Raw genomic sequence first — 16880 nt, 5'->3', positions numbered from 1 at the left:
ATGTTGCCTTCTACTGACTGGTTGTAGCTTTTTGGAAAAAAGTATAAGGGTCCCTCAATGGGTGACAATTAAGAAATTTTCCTGTAGCTCAAGTAATAGATGCCTATAGGACCAGATGACTACTCCCCGCTCTGCCAAGGTATAGTTCACTGTGGAGCAATAGTAGTTTTTCCATAGCTAAAACTGATTTTGATCTTTCTTGTAACCATCCAAAAAATCCTTATGCTTTTAAAAGTTTAGAATTCAGGCTCATTGACAATTAAAACATCTGATCTTTTTGAATAAATTAAGTACTTTTTGAGATTACAAGATTCCTTTAAAAAAAGGCTTCTTTTTGAAAACACTGACATATCTAACATCTCTGCGCCCCATCAGATGAAATCACACAACAATCACACACATAATTTAAGCAGATTTTACCTGATGCAGTGTCACCATTTCTTAAGCCAGGTACAGTAGCACAGTGAAATTTTTTGTAAATGCCAACAGTTTAGATACTGATTTGTGTGATATGCAACAACATTTAACAACAACAAGGATGTAGGAATTTTTTTTTAATTGGATATTTGAAAACTAGACACAATTGTCTATCATTAAACAAAATGGAGAAAAGAAAGCAATGGAGAACAGATATTATGAAAACCCCTGTTGTCAATGAGTTCTTTCAGCAACTAAAGTAAATGTACTGAGCTGACGTATCATTTATATGCACTGATGAGCTGAATGCATTTGTAGGTCATTGAAGAGCTCTTTTCATAATCTTTCTGTATGGGCAACAATATGGTGATCTCTTAACCACTCCTTCTTTAAGTCTTTGCTAACAACACTATGTGTTGTTAGGTGTACAACTAACAAATATGACACACCAAAACACTCTGCCTAACCTTTAAAAGAAATTAGTGCAAAATAGGTTGATTTTTTAATATTAACCTGCAATTACAACTTTTGACATGATCATTATTTTGACTAGTGCGATTATGAATGAACCATTCTACCTTGTTTGCTTGTAAGCTATCCTCGGCCTGCTATTAAAATTTTTTGAAACTGTTGGGCCTGAGGTCTGTGCTCATTTTGCATGTGTACTTTTGTGCTCAGGTTTACAAGTGCATGTAAGTGCTACTTACACTTGCCAATACATACACTGCAAATAAACAAACACAAAGGTCTCTAAATGTATTAATTCTTTATTCATGGAAACCAGATATTTTGTCAATAAATGACATTACACACTTTCCCATACTAAAGTGAAAACAAGTTCAGCTGGTATTGAAGTAGATGACAGGATTTCAGACAGATGCCTGTCAATCACCTCATCCATGTCTTTATACTGACCAACATAATTCCAACTTTCGAAGACATCATTATGGGACTCTGCTATATAATGTCTACATTTTTTCCTAGAAGACACCACATTGTTGAAGGCATTCTGCACTGTTCTCCTTGCAGTATATTTATTGTGCTATCATGATACATTCTTTTGTATAGCTAAGATTGAAGTGTTCAGATGAATAAGACAAATGCAGTTTTTTGTTAATATTCAGCTCAGATAATGAACCATTTCTCTGAATAAGTTGAAGTTATTCATAAATCAGGGCTTCTGAAATACTTTTATTCTTTTTTATATGAGTATTTAAATATTGTCGAGTCACTTACATTTGGTATCCTTGCCTTACTATTCTGAACTGTGTTGTTCTCAAACACATTTTAAACCACATAATCCAAAATTCCATTAAATTACTCTGAGAAAAATTCCAGACTTTGAGGAGTCCACTCATTTCCACACACAGGGATGTAAATGACTAATCAAACTACTACTAATCTTATAGAAAGAATAGATTACCGGATGTAGGGGAAAAAACATGGGTTATTTTAACATTACCAATGCCCCCCACCCTCTCTTCTTCTTTTTGGCCAGGTCACAGTTAAAAATTAATTTGTATTTCAGGGAAACATTTTGATTATCATGCTACTTACACTCTTTAAAATACAAAAAGGGTAACATATAACTAAAATGTGTGCGCATGATTAATATTCAACAAAAATGCTTACCTCATCAAACCCAGCAGCCTGTAAGTCTTGTAGCATTTGTCGATTGATTTCAGATGTTCCCCTGGCCGAGGAGCTGGTTTCGTTTGCAAAAGGCAGCAGGGAGTTTCGAATTTCTTGCAAAGCTTTATGGTATGTTACAAATTTGGGGGGATTTCGGCCTTGTCTGGGATCTTCAGCTGACAGTTTAGCCATATTGTGCTCAGCCTTAGCAGCATCTGAGGGCTTAGGCAAATTCCTAAGGCTCTCTCGTATTTCTTGTAACATTTGCCGGCTGCTGCCAGTGTAGTTACTAGCAGGAAAAGTCTTAGGCCTCATTTGTCTATATCCTTCCGGCTTCTCACTTCTCTTCATGAAAACATGTATCTATGTAACCTCCACCAAGGATTCAGCCACAAAAATTTCAAGAAAGACCCGTTGGTAGTTTCAGAACTCACTCTTAAGCAAGAGTGAAAACATTCACCATTACTTGTGGTTCCGACAGTGCTGAAATTTTCAACAACCAAGTCAGCCACCCTGTAACAAAAGAACATTCAAGTTACACATGCTGTTAACAGTGAAAAGTTTGCAATTTGCAGGGCATACATATATGATTTCCTCCATATTTACTAAATTCATCATATGCAACTTATCATTCATGCAGTCTTTAACCATTCTAAATTAAAAACTATTTTGGCCTGGCAACATTTAATTAGTAAACAATGTTTTAGTTGCCTCTCAAGTCTAAAGATCCCAAAGTTGGGAGGGATTGAAATCGCATTTATCAAACCTCGGGAGTAAACTTGTCTTACAATTATTGACAATGATAAACACTGCTGATTTTTTTCAAGCAGGGAGTGTACAGCCATCAGTTAACTGCAAACTTAGCCTGCTACAAAAATTAACTGCATGCTTGAGTTATTTTAAACTATGGCCCAAATGTTTAAATCCTGAAACTTGCTTGAATTTAATCTCATTTAGAAGACAAGAGAGAGGAAAATATATATAAATTATTTTCCTCTTGACAGTAGTTTATCCTGATCACCATCCTAACAAGTTGCTTTACTATGCTACTATTTGAAACACATCATATTAGCACAGCTGAAGGATTATCAAAGATCTACACATCCAAAATAATGTGATTTAATGGACAAAGAATGTAGAGTAGGAATCTGGACTCCTTGATCCTGTTTCCTGCTCTACTCCTACTCAATGATACCTTGGGTCAAGTCATTTAGCTCTCCATCACATCAATGCACTGAAGTTTGTTCCCCATCATTTCTCCCACCTTTCATTTTATTTAAGGACACTACAGAATTTAATCATAAAACAGATTTTTTTATTAATATCATCTGCTTCAATTTCCCAGCTAAATGCAGATGTCTGATATCAACTTTGCTTGAAGAGAAGTGGGACACGGAAGAGCTCTATGTAAGCTCGAAAGCCTGTCTCTCTCATCAATAGAAGTTGGTCTAATAAAAGATATTACCTTACCCACCTTGTCTCTCTAATATCCTGGGACCAACACGGCTACAACTCTGCAAACAATTTCAAATAGTCTGCCAAGTGGGTGATATTGTAAAAACTTCAGTGCAACAAATTGTGTGCTCTTACAGTATCAGAAAAACTGAAATGTATTTAAATTAGCAAAAGTGAATTCAATAAGGTAAACTGTTTCAAAAGAAACATTTTTCTCAGTTTTATACAAAATGATAACGCTATAAGTTCTCATTAAATATAATTTTCAATCAAAATTTTAACAATAGTTTATATGTTGGTTTGAGTTAGCATGAAGAACTGTACTTCTTGCATGCCTAGACAAACCACATGAGTTGGTTCTGATACCACCTTTCTTATACCCTCTTTATAATGCACAACATATGCCTGAATATGAGAATAATGTACAAGAGTCATCATTTTTTAAGATCCCAAATGAATGCCTTACAAAACCAAGTAAAAACAGTCTGCTGTGTACAGGTCTAACATGACAAAAATTGGTATCAAACAAACAAGTTGGGGAAGAAAACAATGGAAGAGGAAGGATGGTGACACTAATAAGGCTGTGAATTGAAAACATACATACAAACTTTAATGGCTCTTTATTTTTAGAACGTTAGTCATAGATTTTAAGGTCAGAAGGGACCATTAGGATCATCTAAGCCAGGGGTAGGCAACCTATGGCACGGGTGCCGAAGGCGGCACACAAGCTGATTTTCAGTGGCACTCACATTGCCCGGTCCTGGCCACTGGTCCAAGTGGCTCTGCATTTTAATTTAATTTTAAATGAAGCTTCTTAAACATTTTAAAAACCTTATTTACTTTACATACAATAGTTTAGTTATATATTATAGACTTATAGAAAGAGACCTTCTAAAAACGTTAAAATGTATTACTGGCACGCGAAACCTTAAATTAGAGTGAATAAATGAAGACTCGGCACAGCACTTCTGAAAGGTTGCCGATCCCGATCTAATCTGTCATCCTGCATAACAGAGGCCAAAACCTCATTCAACAAATTCTACACCCAGTCCATAACTTTTGTTAGAACTATAGTCTCCTTTTAGAAAGATATACAGTCCTGATTTAAATATGGCATGTAATGGAGAATCCGTTACATCCCTAGGTAAATTGTTCCAAGTGTTACAATCTTTCCTCCTCCATCACTTCTTGTAAGGGGGCATGTGATGAAATACTCTTAAAAATTCACAAAGAGTAACTAACAGTAAAATGACTATATTTACAGAAAACTAATTCAGATTATAAAATCAATGATGGGGTAGGCAGGTATGTTTCTCTTACAAGCATTACAGCTGAGGGGGAGAGGGATGGTAGAAGTGCCAAACACTTGCGCTCCCACTGTTGTGGATGCTCAGCACCTCTTAAAAGCAGGCCAACTAGTTTTTAGTTCTGCGGTAGGATCTTCACCATTGATTTTACCCACCTTGTGCATAAAACCAAACATTTGCCTGCATTTGCCATACTAGTGACAGCTACAGTAGTTTCCTATACTGTTTCCATTCCAACCCTGTTTTCACGTGCTCTTAAACTTCTACAAATGTCACCCCTACGTTCTCCCATGCCTGGTCATTGTCACAAATTCAGCCATTTTGGGGATGAGGAGAATCCGGGGGGGGGGGGGGGAGGGGGGAGAGGGGAGGGTGAAATAAATAAATTAAAAAAAGGTTTTCCTGGTGTAAAAATATTTTAATTTGAAGAAAAAGTTAACTAACATCAAGTCACTGTGGGTAGAATCATGAAATATGGCATGGAAATAATGTCCAATGAGAGATGCCTTTGAATGTTCTTGTAAAAGAGGTTTTTGGTTTTGATGGAATTTTGGCTCATTAAGGAAACAAATTACACTGTATACACAGAGTGAGCTTTTAAACCAAGCTCATAAGGTGTGCACCGCTAAGGAAGACCATAGTGGTTAACTTGTGTTGTAAAAAGTTTGAGGTGGTGGAACAAGACAAGCAGAGGTGTGCGGAAACACAATGGACCCCTGCTTCACTCAGAATGCCTCTTATAAAGTAAAAGAGCTCCGAAGGCTCCCCAGGAAAGGAACCATGCAGCTCCGAAGGCTCCCCAGGAAAGGAACTCCATCCTACCAACAAAGTAAGGTGCAAGGAATGGGGCATTCTTGTGATGTCTTCCTTTTTTCTTTATTGGCAACTTGAAGAAAACCAGGGCACAAATCCCCTTTTTCTTTATTACATGTAAAGATAGCCTGAAAGTGCTGCATTGTGACCGCCCAAAAAAGATTTTCTGCTTTTTTATCATCTTAGAAATATCAACAATGCCAAACATTCTCGATATAGTTTTGCTGGATGCTTTCCTTGGAAGACCCAGACGCGTGGAAAGGGCACACTCTCATCCCGAAGTTAAAGAGACAGGATGTAGACAAAAGCCTTTGTCTTATCAGGCATTTGAGTTAAACTGGTATATGTAAGTACTTTTAAACGGTCTGCATAACAATTACTCTCTCTCTCAATCCGGTTTTAATTTTTATGATCTCTCTTATGTCATAAACCTTTAGTTGTTCATGCTATTTTAATACAATATATAATCTTTTTTTTTTTTAGTCTTGTAATATGCTCTTTTATGCTGCTCAGTGAATAAGGCACAAATCTTCAGGTATATACTTCCAGAGACTGCCAGGCATATATAAATTACTACAAGATGCTACATATTTGAATATAAATTGTAAAAAAAAACCCAACAACCCTGTATAATATCTATTAGAGAAATAGTATGGAATTATATAAAGAGTTATAATACATATAGGCAAGAGAACATAGTTAAGCTTCTCTGTGCAACCTTAAACTCTTAAGTCAGGAAATGTAAAAGTTAACTGCAACTTTAACATTAAAAAACTTCAAAAAGTCAAAAGTTTAATAAAGAAGTAGTTGAAGTGAAATATGATAAAGCAAAAAGTGTGCAATGAGTTATTAAAAAGTGTTTAAAATCATTATGCTTAGATAAAGAAAACTAAATAAAGAACAAAAATCAGTTTATTTTTTATTGCTTTTAATGTGTGAAATGTGACTTCAATGAGAGTGTTTGACTAAAAACACATGTCCCAAAGGAAGATGAAGGCAAGGGTAACTTATTGCCAATTTTAAGTGGGACTTGTTCTTGCTTGGCCAACATAATGGAGAAGGAAGTTTTTCTGTCTCCAAGAGATTGCATTAACAGCTATAAAGAATAATTGGCTACAAAAGTGAACATGGAGTTACATTTTAATAGTACTGGAAAAAAACACCATCATCCAGAAAGAAGGTACTCAAGGGGTGTAAACTTATTCAAGACCCCATTCAAAATTATCTGTAAGACTAGATGGCTCAGAAGATTAGTAACAACAAAACATTTAGGTTACTGATTAGAATACAGTTGAAGCTGGTAGCACCCAGAAGTAATTACTATCTGACCACTACTACGTAAGCTACTTAAAATGAGTTTGTCAGTCCACACTATGATAGATAGACAACCATTAAAGTTAATCTGACTACATATTTTCCAAGGAACAATGCCCACTGAAGGAATTTTCCTATATAAAATTTGCATACCCCTGTAATTATGGGGAAAAGGGGAGCGTGAGGGGGGAAAAAGTTGCTTTGCACTCTTATGCTTTTCCATAATATTGTTTGGTGCTTAGATCTCGAGGGGATAAGCATCTTTTAAATATCTAAGCTAAACAGACTTGCCACCCCTGAAAGGCTCTGTGGTCAAGTGGATAGGGCACTTAACTGGGAGTCAGGATACTTGGATTCTATTCTGTTTGACAGTTACTTATGTGGCCTTTGGCAAGCCACTTAACTTTGTGCGTCAATTTTCCCCATCTATAAAATGGAGATAATTATAATTACCTTCCTTTGTAAACTGCTTTGAGATCCTCAGATGAGGAATGCTATGTAATAAGTGTTACATATAATGTATTGTTTTCTTGATGGTTTCAGCAAGACAGACCAAAGACCAATGGGCTTGAAAACTGAATTGCTTTGAAGCCAAATTGAGTTGGTTCCTCAACTGAGATTGTCCCTCTATCTTAGGGAAGTATGAGGAAGCAAGTATTGCCACAGACTGTGATATACCTGTTCTGTGTACAGGGAACCGCAAACCCCAAGGCTGTCAATTCATCACATTTCACAAACAAGGAATTTACACACCCACTTTAAAAGTAAAAAAGGCTTTGCTAGGTGGTCAACACCACTCCCTTCATCTTGCACATTGAGCCAGGGGACAATAACTATTCTCCCTGTATCTGAAGAACTGATGATAGCCCCACTTGCAATTCTGTAAACATTGTCCATCAGTACATTTTCAGCTGCATCTATCTCCACTTCTCAAATGAAGCTGCATCAGTTTGCCCCTTCTTTCCTTTTAAGGAGACAAAAACCAGGATAACAGGTTTCTTACTTTCCAGGCCAAATTCTCAGAATGTTTATTGGTCCTAGAAATATCTGTACTGATCTGCCCTAGTGCTTCTATACCCTGTATTTCACAAAATATTGGACCTCAAAAATGAATGTTGTTTAAGCCAAGAAAATATCAAACTTGAGAGCTGGGAAGAGAAAGTCTGACAATTTAGGTAGTTGTAGCTCAATTTGAGAGTGTGAACAGTTGCAGCTTCTGACAGTACCATGTAAGGCCTTTCAAACTTCACTGGGAAAGGGAACCATTGGAGTGATAAAAATATTAACTTTTAAGTTTTATAAAACTATCACAAAGTTGTACATAGTTAATATTTCATAACTGCAACAATATTTAAACACCCAATTCTTAAAAACTGTAAATGGAATAAACTATCATTTCTCCAGCCATGCTTCACTTCTAAATAATTTAACCAGTCCAAATTTCTCAATCAAGACTGTCATGTTAGAGGTCAATTTTTACACTCATTTAAAAGCTGGTATTCTTAGTTGCCTTCACACAGTATAAAGAAGTGATCCTAATAGCTACAAGGACAGTAGCCACTCAAATCACATTGGAATTGGCATAATGACAGAGAGGTACTAAGGTAATTAAAATAAAGCAATTTTAAGGGTACAGCATCTCATGGACCATCAGGTCTAGAAATTAATGTGATACTGCAGATGAAATTCAATGTTGCCAAAGTAATGCACATTAGAAAACATAATCCCAACTATACATACAAAATGATAGGGTCTCAGTTAGCTGTTACCGCACAAGAAAGAGCTCTTGGAGTCGTCATGGATAATTTTCTGAAAACACTGCTCAGTGTACAGCAGCAGTCAAAAAAGCTAACAGAATCTTAAGAACCATTAGGGAATGGTCAGAAAATAAGACAGAAAATATCATATGCCACTGTATAAATCCATGGTACGCCCACTCCTTGAACACTGCCTGCAGTTCTGGTTGCCCCATCTGAAAAAAGATATACACCTCTACCTCAATATAACTCTACCAGATATAACACGAATTCAGATATAACGCGGTAAAGCAGCGCTGGGGGGGGGGGGAGGGGGGGGGAGAGGCGGGCTGTGCACTCTGGCGGATCAAAGCAAGTTCAATATAACACGGTTTCACCTATAACACAGTAAGATTTTGGGGCTACTGAGGACAGCGTTATATCGAGCAACAGAGGGTCCTGTGGCACCTTAGAGACTAACAGAAGTATTGGGAGCATAAGCTTTCGTGGGTAAGAACTTCTAAAGAAGTGAGGTTCTTACCCACGAAAGCTTATGCTCCCAATACTTCTGGGAGTCTCTAAGGTGCCACAGGACCCTCTGTTGCTCGATATAATGCTGTCCTCAGTAGCAACCCTCTGTTGCTTTTTACAGATTCAGACTAACACGGCTACCCCTCTGATACGTTATATCGAGGTAGAGGTGTATTAGAATTGCAAAAAGTACAGAGAAGAGTAACAAAAATTATTGGGGGGGGGGGGGGAAGAGGAGGTATGGAACAGCTTCCATATGAAGAGAGATTAAAAAGACTGCAACTGTTTATTTAGAAGACAAATATATGATAAAGGAAAAGATCACAAATGGTATGGAGATAGTGAAGAAGGAAGTGTTAATTATCCCTTCACATAACACTAGAACCAGGGGTCACCCAATGAAAGTAATAGGCAGCAGGTTTAAAACAAACATAAGGAAGTACTTCTTCACACAATGCAGTCAACCTGTGGAACTCACTGCCAGGGGATCTTGTGAAGGTCAAAAGCATAACTGGGTTAAAAAAAATAATTAGATACATTTATGGAGGATGGGTCTGTCAATAGCTATTAGCAAGATTGTCAGGGACGCAACCCCCATACTCTGGGAGTTCCTAAGCCTCTGACTGCCAGAAGCTGGGCCTGGATGACAAGGGATCAATTGGTAATTGCCCTGTTCTGTTCATTTCCTCTGAAGCCTCTGGCACCAGCCACTGTTGGAAGCCAGAATACTGGGCTATGTGGACTAATAATCTGAGCCAGTATGGCCATTCCTATGTTCTTATGATGTTCCCTTCCATAGTGTATTACAATGGGTAACAGCTTTTGTTTCTAACCCTGGTGGTTTGCAAGATATTGGAACAAGACAGTCACTGACCCCTCAGATCAGCATTGTATTTTGGCATAGACCATGGATTTATAGAAAGTACCAGACCTGAGACCAATTTAGTTTTCAACCTATATACAAAAATTCAGAGCAGCATAAATACCATCTGCCAAATATCAGATTCTCCCTTATCTGTGACAGCTGGGTACTTGGAGATGGAGTTTGGACTAATGTGTGAACATCCACCAAATTTAAATCACTATAATGGTGGGATATTCATTGGACACCAATAGACAAACAAGTTAAACCAGATTTCACTTAAATGAAAGTACGCTAGCCAAAGTTGACCCAGTTTCATATAAAAATTTATTTGACTGCAGAAATCAGTGCCAGTAACAGCTGAAGAGGCCATATGGGAGCATCATGTTGAGGGAATAATCTCTCTTCCAGTGTCTCTTCCACCCAAAACCCAATAAATCCAGTGTCTCTTCCTCAACCCGGTGTCATCCCAACCCCATAGTCCTCACTCAAAGATTAATAGATTCGGCTCTCGAATCAGCTACACACACGCTTTCAATTACCCCGCTCCCCTTTTCCCCGATCTTTATTTTGCAGGAACGAGGGAAAACGTTTCAAAGTTTAATCCGGGGTTGAAATACACAAAAGCTCCAGCTGCAGGCGAGGAGCGCGCAGAGAGACAGAGACCCCCAGGCCGTACCCACCCCGGGGCACAAACTGGATTCTAGTCGGCGCCGCCCAGCCCCTCCCCAGTCCCCAGAGCAGCTAAGGCGAGGCGCTGGGGCAGCAGACGGGGAATCCCCGCCGGAGAGATGGATGCGGGGGGATGCCCCCAGGGGCAAAGCGCTGTACCGGGCGAGGGGATCTGAGGGGGAAGTGCAACAGCAGCCGGGCAGAGCTGCAAACGGGGTGAGCCGGGCGGGGAGACAGGAGCAACCCCCCACCTCCCTTGCGGCTCCCGAGGGACGGGGCGACGGGGGCGGGAGGGGCTGTTATTGTCTCTACTCTCCCGCGGGGCAACGCCCCCCAGCGTGCCGAGAGGCGGCGGCCGGGGCCGGCCGGTCACATTCACGAGGGAGGCGCGGTCGGGACTCGCCTCCACCCGGGCACGGGATCCCCCTGGCCGCGCTCCCCTCCCGGGACAGAGCGGGGCGAGGGCGCTCGGAGCCGGACCTACCTGCGGGGACAAGGCGGCGGCGGCGTCGCCCCGGGCCCACGCGTGTTGCGGGGTGCGGCGCGCTGCGTGCGGCGCTGAGCTCCGCCCGTAGGGCGGCGGCAGCGCCGTTCGGGTCCCCGGTGCTGGTGGCAGCTCGTCCCCTCCCCCACCCCCCGTGGGGCTCAGTTCCGGGCCGCCATGTTCTCGGTGGGTCTGGCGCAGAGGGTTTCCCGGATATGGGCAGTTCCCGGCCTCCTTTGCGCGTATTCCCTGCTGCTCCCCCCACCCCCCTGGATTGGAATGTGAGTAGCTCGGAGTCAGCATTCCGGGCCGGGCGGGCCCTGCGCGGGGTGAACGGGCCGCGAGCGCCTCACGCGCGCCCTCGTCCTGGCTCTGGCAGCGGCCCGTAGCACAACTCCGCCCCCCAGGAAAGGCGCCGTTTCTGATTGGCTGATGCCTGAGGATTCCGATCCCCTCCCAGCCGCCCCCACGTCTCCGTGCAGAGTTATTTGGTGCGTGCAAAATAATCTGGTGAAGCCACGCCGGGGTGGGGCGTTCTTATCAGCGGGGTTCCAGGCAGGAAGGCCTCCAGGAAGCTGAGTCATTTTGCAGTCCTCACCGCTGCGTATCGGGGTTTGTGGCTGCCCACATTGACCTGTCTCTCCAACGCCACTGAAATTCCGCTGCGGCGCAAATTCCATGCCCCGTACGAAACCGGTTCAGAAGGCTGCACCATTGCCTTCGGGGTAAATGAAACCCGGGTTGGCACGGAGTGGGGTCCCAAGCAAGATAACTGTATGTCACTTTCTCTGCGGTCCGTGAAGTTCGCCACGCGTCCTCTGTCGTAAATCCATCACCCCAAACTTATTCACAACCGGCAGCATGAGGGCAGACGGCCATAGGGTGGATTAAACAAGTCTTTAATTAACAATAGATGTGGCATATTTTGCAATTTTGTCACAAGCTTTGCCACGCTTTCCTGTCTACCAACACTGGCCGGAGCAGTATTGCAGAGACCTGGTAACTATGGTTAAGGTTAAGATTTTGTCATGGTTATTTTTAGTAAAAGTTACAGACAGATCTCTGGCAATACACAAAAATGCATGGGAGCCATGACCTATCCGTGACTTTTACTAAGAATAGCGGGGGGAGAGGGGGATCACAGCTGGAGCTCTATGGGGGAGACTTAGAGCCCAAGCCCTACTGCAAAGGGTGAGGGGGACTGATAGCCCCACTGCAACAGGGGGCGCATAACCCTAGCTCCAGTCCTGGCCGCAGTTGGGGTGGGGGCACACAGCTCTGGCTGAAGCTAAGGGTTAGGGTCGCACAGCCCCAGCTCGACGCAGGGTTGCGTGGGGGTACACAGCCTCGGGCCCAGACGCAGGGTTGCGTGGGGACACACAGCCCTGGCTTGAGCCCTGGCCACAGCTATGGTGGGGGAAGGGGGAGCACAGCCCTGACTCCAGCCCCAGTTGAAGCCACTGGTTAGGAACACACTGCCCCAGCTCTGGTCACAGCAGGGGGGGGGGGAACACAGCCCCAGCTCCGGCCACAGCAATGGGGGTGGGGGTCACAGCCCCAGCTCCTGCCACAGCTGCAAGGGGGGCATAAAGCCATAGCTCCAGCTGAAGCAGACCGGTGCAGTTACAGAATTGTGACCAAATCTTTAACCACGGTAGAAGAGTAGATGTAAATATGCCTGAAATAATAGGTATGGTGCAATTAAGTTATACATCGATCATCTTTGCATGAGACAAGCGAGCCCCTTTGGAGCACAGAACTTCACCTCTGAATAACAGAGTGCCAAGGCTGAAGTGAGGAACATATGGGCATTGGCACCCCATCTCATACTGACCAGTTTCCTGAGCAGGTTTTAGCGCACTTTGACTTTAGTTGCTGTCTTTGTAAGATGGTAACGATATGTGAAAGTTCTATCCAACATGATACCCGGTCTATCTAGGCATCATAGATTCATAGATCTATGAATCTATGAATCTATGATGCCTAGATAGACCGGGTATGAATCATGCTTTATTTGCTGACCATTGAGAACTACATTCATCTCTGCCTCCTTGTGCATGATGAAAGTGGAAGGCACTCAACACAGTCTTACTTCTACTTGGTATCAGGCACCACCCACAACAATAATCAGCCATAGCTGCATTCAGAACACTCAAGTATGTCAAAGGAGTGACTGACTGCTGAGACATATGTCATGAGGCAACAAATAAGGCACAGATCTCATTCCCTCAGTATCTGCTCCTGGCTCAACGATACCTTGTGGCAATGAGGCCATGGTAGACTGTACTCAACACAATCCTGTCATCAGCCTTTTAGTGTCAACCACTCTCTGTATGCTCTTCTTATAAGAGAGAAAACATCACCTCTTAGATATGAAATAATGAATGGCTCTCTCTACCACAGTGGTCTCCAACCTTTTTATGCCCAAGATCACTTTTTGAATTTAAGGGCAACCTACGATCTACCCCGCCTCTTCCCTAAAGCCCCACCCCACTCACTCCATCCCCCCCCCCACACTCACTCACTTTCACCAGACTGCGGTAGGGAGTTGGGGTTCAGGAGGGGGTGCGGGCTCTTGGCTGCCATCTCAGCCAGCCCCAATGTTTTCACTCTCCCACTCTGAAAGTTTTCTAGACTCAATTTCTAGACTCTGCCTCCCTTCTTTTATATATATATATTTTTTTGAGAGAGGGGAGGAGCAGAGGTAAGACATTATGCTAGGTGAGAACATACCACTTAATTTATGTAATCTAATAGTTTTATTACCTTTCTACCCTATTCCTGATGCAGCTTCCAAAACAAACAAAAAAGCCACTGATGCACAGTAAGTAAATGTTTTCATTGAGCTGCCCCCCATGACAGCCACATTTTCACAAGTGCTTACAGTTAATTTAGAACCCAGTAATGTGTACGAGTCGTTAAGATTATTCCTTCTAATATACATATTCTTGCATTTAATAGTGAATTTCATGTGATGTGATATACAGGCTGCTCAGCAGGCTTTGACTGGTCTTGCTGAAGTTCCTCACAGTCCACTAAATTAGCATCTGCTAAATTTACTGCAGTAGATGTTTCCCCTTCCCAAACATTGACAGTTGCTCTACTTAAGTTACTTACATATTTTAAGGTCCAATTATCTTGTTCATCCTTTTCCAAATCATTGATTAATATACTAAATCAACCTTCTCTAAGGAGAGTTAAACGCTTAAGCCCTTTCAACACTACTTCCAACAGTGAATCTAGGCATCAAGATTTGCTACTGTAGATGCAGCTTTGATGAGGTAAAGATGAAAGGAACAGAATGGAGAGGGAAATTTGGGAGACTGAAGTGCAGCAGGAAATAAAATCAGTAAGACAGGCAGGGACAGTTACTTTTACTGCATCCAATTTACATTTAGTCTAAGGACAATTAAGGGATTCAAAAAAGCATTGACCTGATCATAGCATGAAAAAAAGGGAGGAATAGTCAAATAGGGAGTGTTTCTAATGGGATGTCACAGGAGTTTGTTCTTCACCTAACCTCATTCAATATTTTTAATCAGTGATCTGGAAGAAAATATAACATCATTCCTGATACAGTTTACAAAGATTGATGGGGTGGCAAATAATGAGGTGGACAGGTCAGTTGTACAGAGTAATCTGGACTATGAGGTAAACTGGGCATGTTCAAACATGTTTTTTAATATACCCAAATTGAAGGTCATGCATCTAGGAACAAAGAATATAGGCCATACTTAAAAGGATTTGGGACAGAATCCTGGAATGCATGACACTGAAAAGGATTCAGATCTTGGTGGATCAACTTGGAGGATAACCAACTAAGCATGACCCCCTAGTGCGATACTGTAGCCAAAAGGGGTTGTCTGGATGTATAAATAGGGGAATATAGAGTACAAATAAAGGAAGTGATTGTGATGTTGCACTCCATATGTTTTATGGAAATAGGTTTATAAGTTTGAATATGATATAACTGGAATATGCTTCATGCAAAAAGTCTCTTGTAAGATATCATTACAAAGCTTATGATCTAGTACGTGTGTTCATCCTATTTGAATGATTATATCATTCTTGTAGTTGAAGCTAGAAATATGAAGTATTTTTCTGAAGTCCTATTGTAATTATGCAAAGTGTGGGCCATTAATGGTGGCTTGGAATCTCGATCTCCCATTGACTAGGACAATTGGTTGTAAATGGCTCTGTTTACTTGCAAGCCTTCCTGTGAGTCAGGCCGGGAAGAATGGAGGCTTGGGGTCTCACAGGACATGTGACCATGTCACCTGTTACTGGAATCCATCTTAAACCTGGTGCTTTTCCATTTAGGAGGGGTGGGAACCCAGAGAAACAAAGGATTCCCACCTTGTACCAAAGTTATAAAAGGGGGTGGAAAAGAACAAAGGGAGCTGCCAGTCATGAGAAATCCCTGAGCTAGAACTGACAAGAACCGTACCGGGGAAAGGATTGGGCCCAGACTAGGAAGGAGTCTAGTGAAAGAAGCTTATTGGAACATCTCTGAGGGTGAGATTTATCTGTATTCAGTTTCTTAATGTATTAGGCTTAGACTTGCACGTTTTGTTTTATTTTTCTTAGTAACTTACTTTGTTCTGTTATTACTTGAAACCACTTAAATCCTACCTTTTATACTTAATAAAATCACTTTTGTTTATTCGTTAACCCAGAGTAAGTGATTAATATCTGGGGGAGCAAATAGCTGTGCATATCTCCCTGTCAGCGTTCTAGAAGGCAGACAATTTATGAGTTTACTCTGTATAAGCTTTATACAGAGTAAAATGGATTTGTTTGGGGTTTGGATCCCATTGGGAGCTGGGTGTCAGGAGTACTTTCTGAGCTGTTTTCAGTTTAGTCTGCAGCTTTGGGGGCACGTGGTTCAGACCGTGGTCTGTATAGCAACAGGCTAGTGTGTCTGGCTCAACAAGACAGGGTTCTGGAGTCCCAAGCCATCAGAGAAAATGGGCTCAGGAGATAGTTTCAGCACATCAGGCGACAGTCCCAAGGGGGTCCCTGTGACCAAACCTGGCACAGTGATATTACCTTTGTATACAGCGTAAGTGAGATTCATAGAGCTTCTGGCCAGAAGGGACCACTGTGATCATGTAGTCTGACTTCCTGCATAGCACAGGCCCTAGAACTTCCCCCAAATAATTCCTGTTTGAACTAGAACAGATCCATTTTTTGTTTAAAAGTTAGTAGTGATGGAGAATCCACCACAACCCTTGGTAAATTGTTTGAATGGTTAATTATCCTCTTTATTAAAAACGTACATCAGTGGGTTTCAACCTTTGGTCTGTGGCCTGCTGGGAGTCCGCAGCCCATGTCTAAGATTTCCAAAGGGGTCTGCACCTCCTTTCAAAATTTTTTAGGAGTCCGCAAATGAAAAAAGTTTGTAAACCCCTGCTATATACTTTATTTCCAGTCTGAATTTGCCTACCTTCAACTTCCAATCATTGGGTCTTGTTATACCTTTCTCTAATAGATTAACAAGCCCATTATCAAATATGTGTCTTCCATGTAAGTACTTGTGAACTGTGATCAAGTCACATCTTATCCTTTGCTTTCTTAAACTAAACAGATTGAGCTCCTTGGGTATCATTGTAAGGCATGTTTTCCAATCCTTTAAATCATTCTTGTGGCTCTTCTCT

The 16880-nt window shown here is 41.6% G+C and overlaps 1 protein-coding gene across 2 annotated transcripts in view; it reads right to left on the bottom strand.

Moving 5' to 3' along the window:
- Window positions 1-12062, bottom strand: part of LATS1 (large tumor suppressor kinase 1) — a 41367-nt gene extending 29305 nt beyond the window's left edge. For both annotated transcript variants that reach the window (XM_054021534.1, XM_054021535.1), the window contains exons 1-2: window positions 11224-12062; window positions 2050-2562 (exon numbers count right to left, since the gene is read on the bottom strand). In XM_054021534.1, coding sequence (XP_053877509.1) covers window positions 2050-2400 — 351 coding nt within the window. In that variant the 5' untranslated portion in view covers window positions 2401-2562; window positions 11224-12062. The remainder of the gene's footprint in view (window positions 1-2049; window positions 2563-11223) is intronic.
- Window positions 12063-16880: the final 4818 nt, after the last annotated feature.

This window comes from Malaclemys terrapin, chromosome 3 (genome assembly GCF_027887155.1).
Source record: "Malaclemys terrapin pileata isolate rMalTer1 chromosome 3, rMalTer1.hap1, whole genome shotgun sequence".
In the NCBI taxonomy this organism is placed as follows: Eukaryota; Metazoa; Chordata; order Testudines; family Emydidae; genus Malaclemys; species Malaclemys terrapin.
The sequence above is the reverse complement of the archived record's forward strand: the minus strand, read 5'-3'. Positions and strand labels throughout refer to the sequence as shown.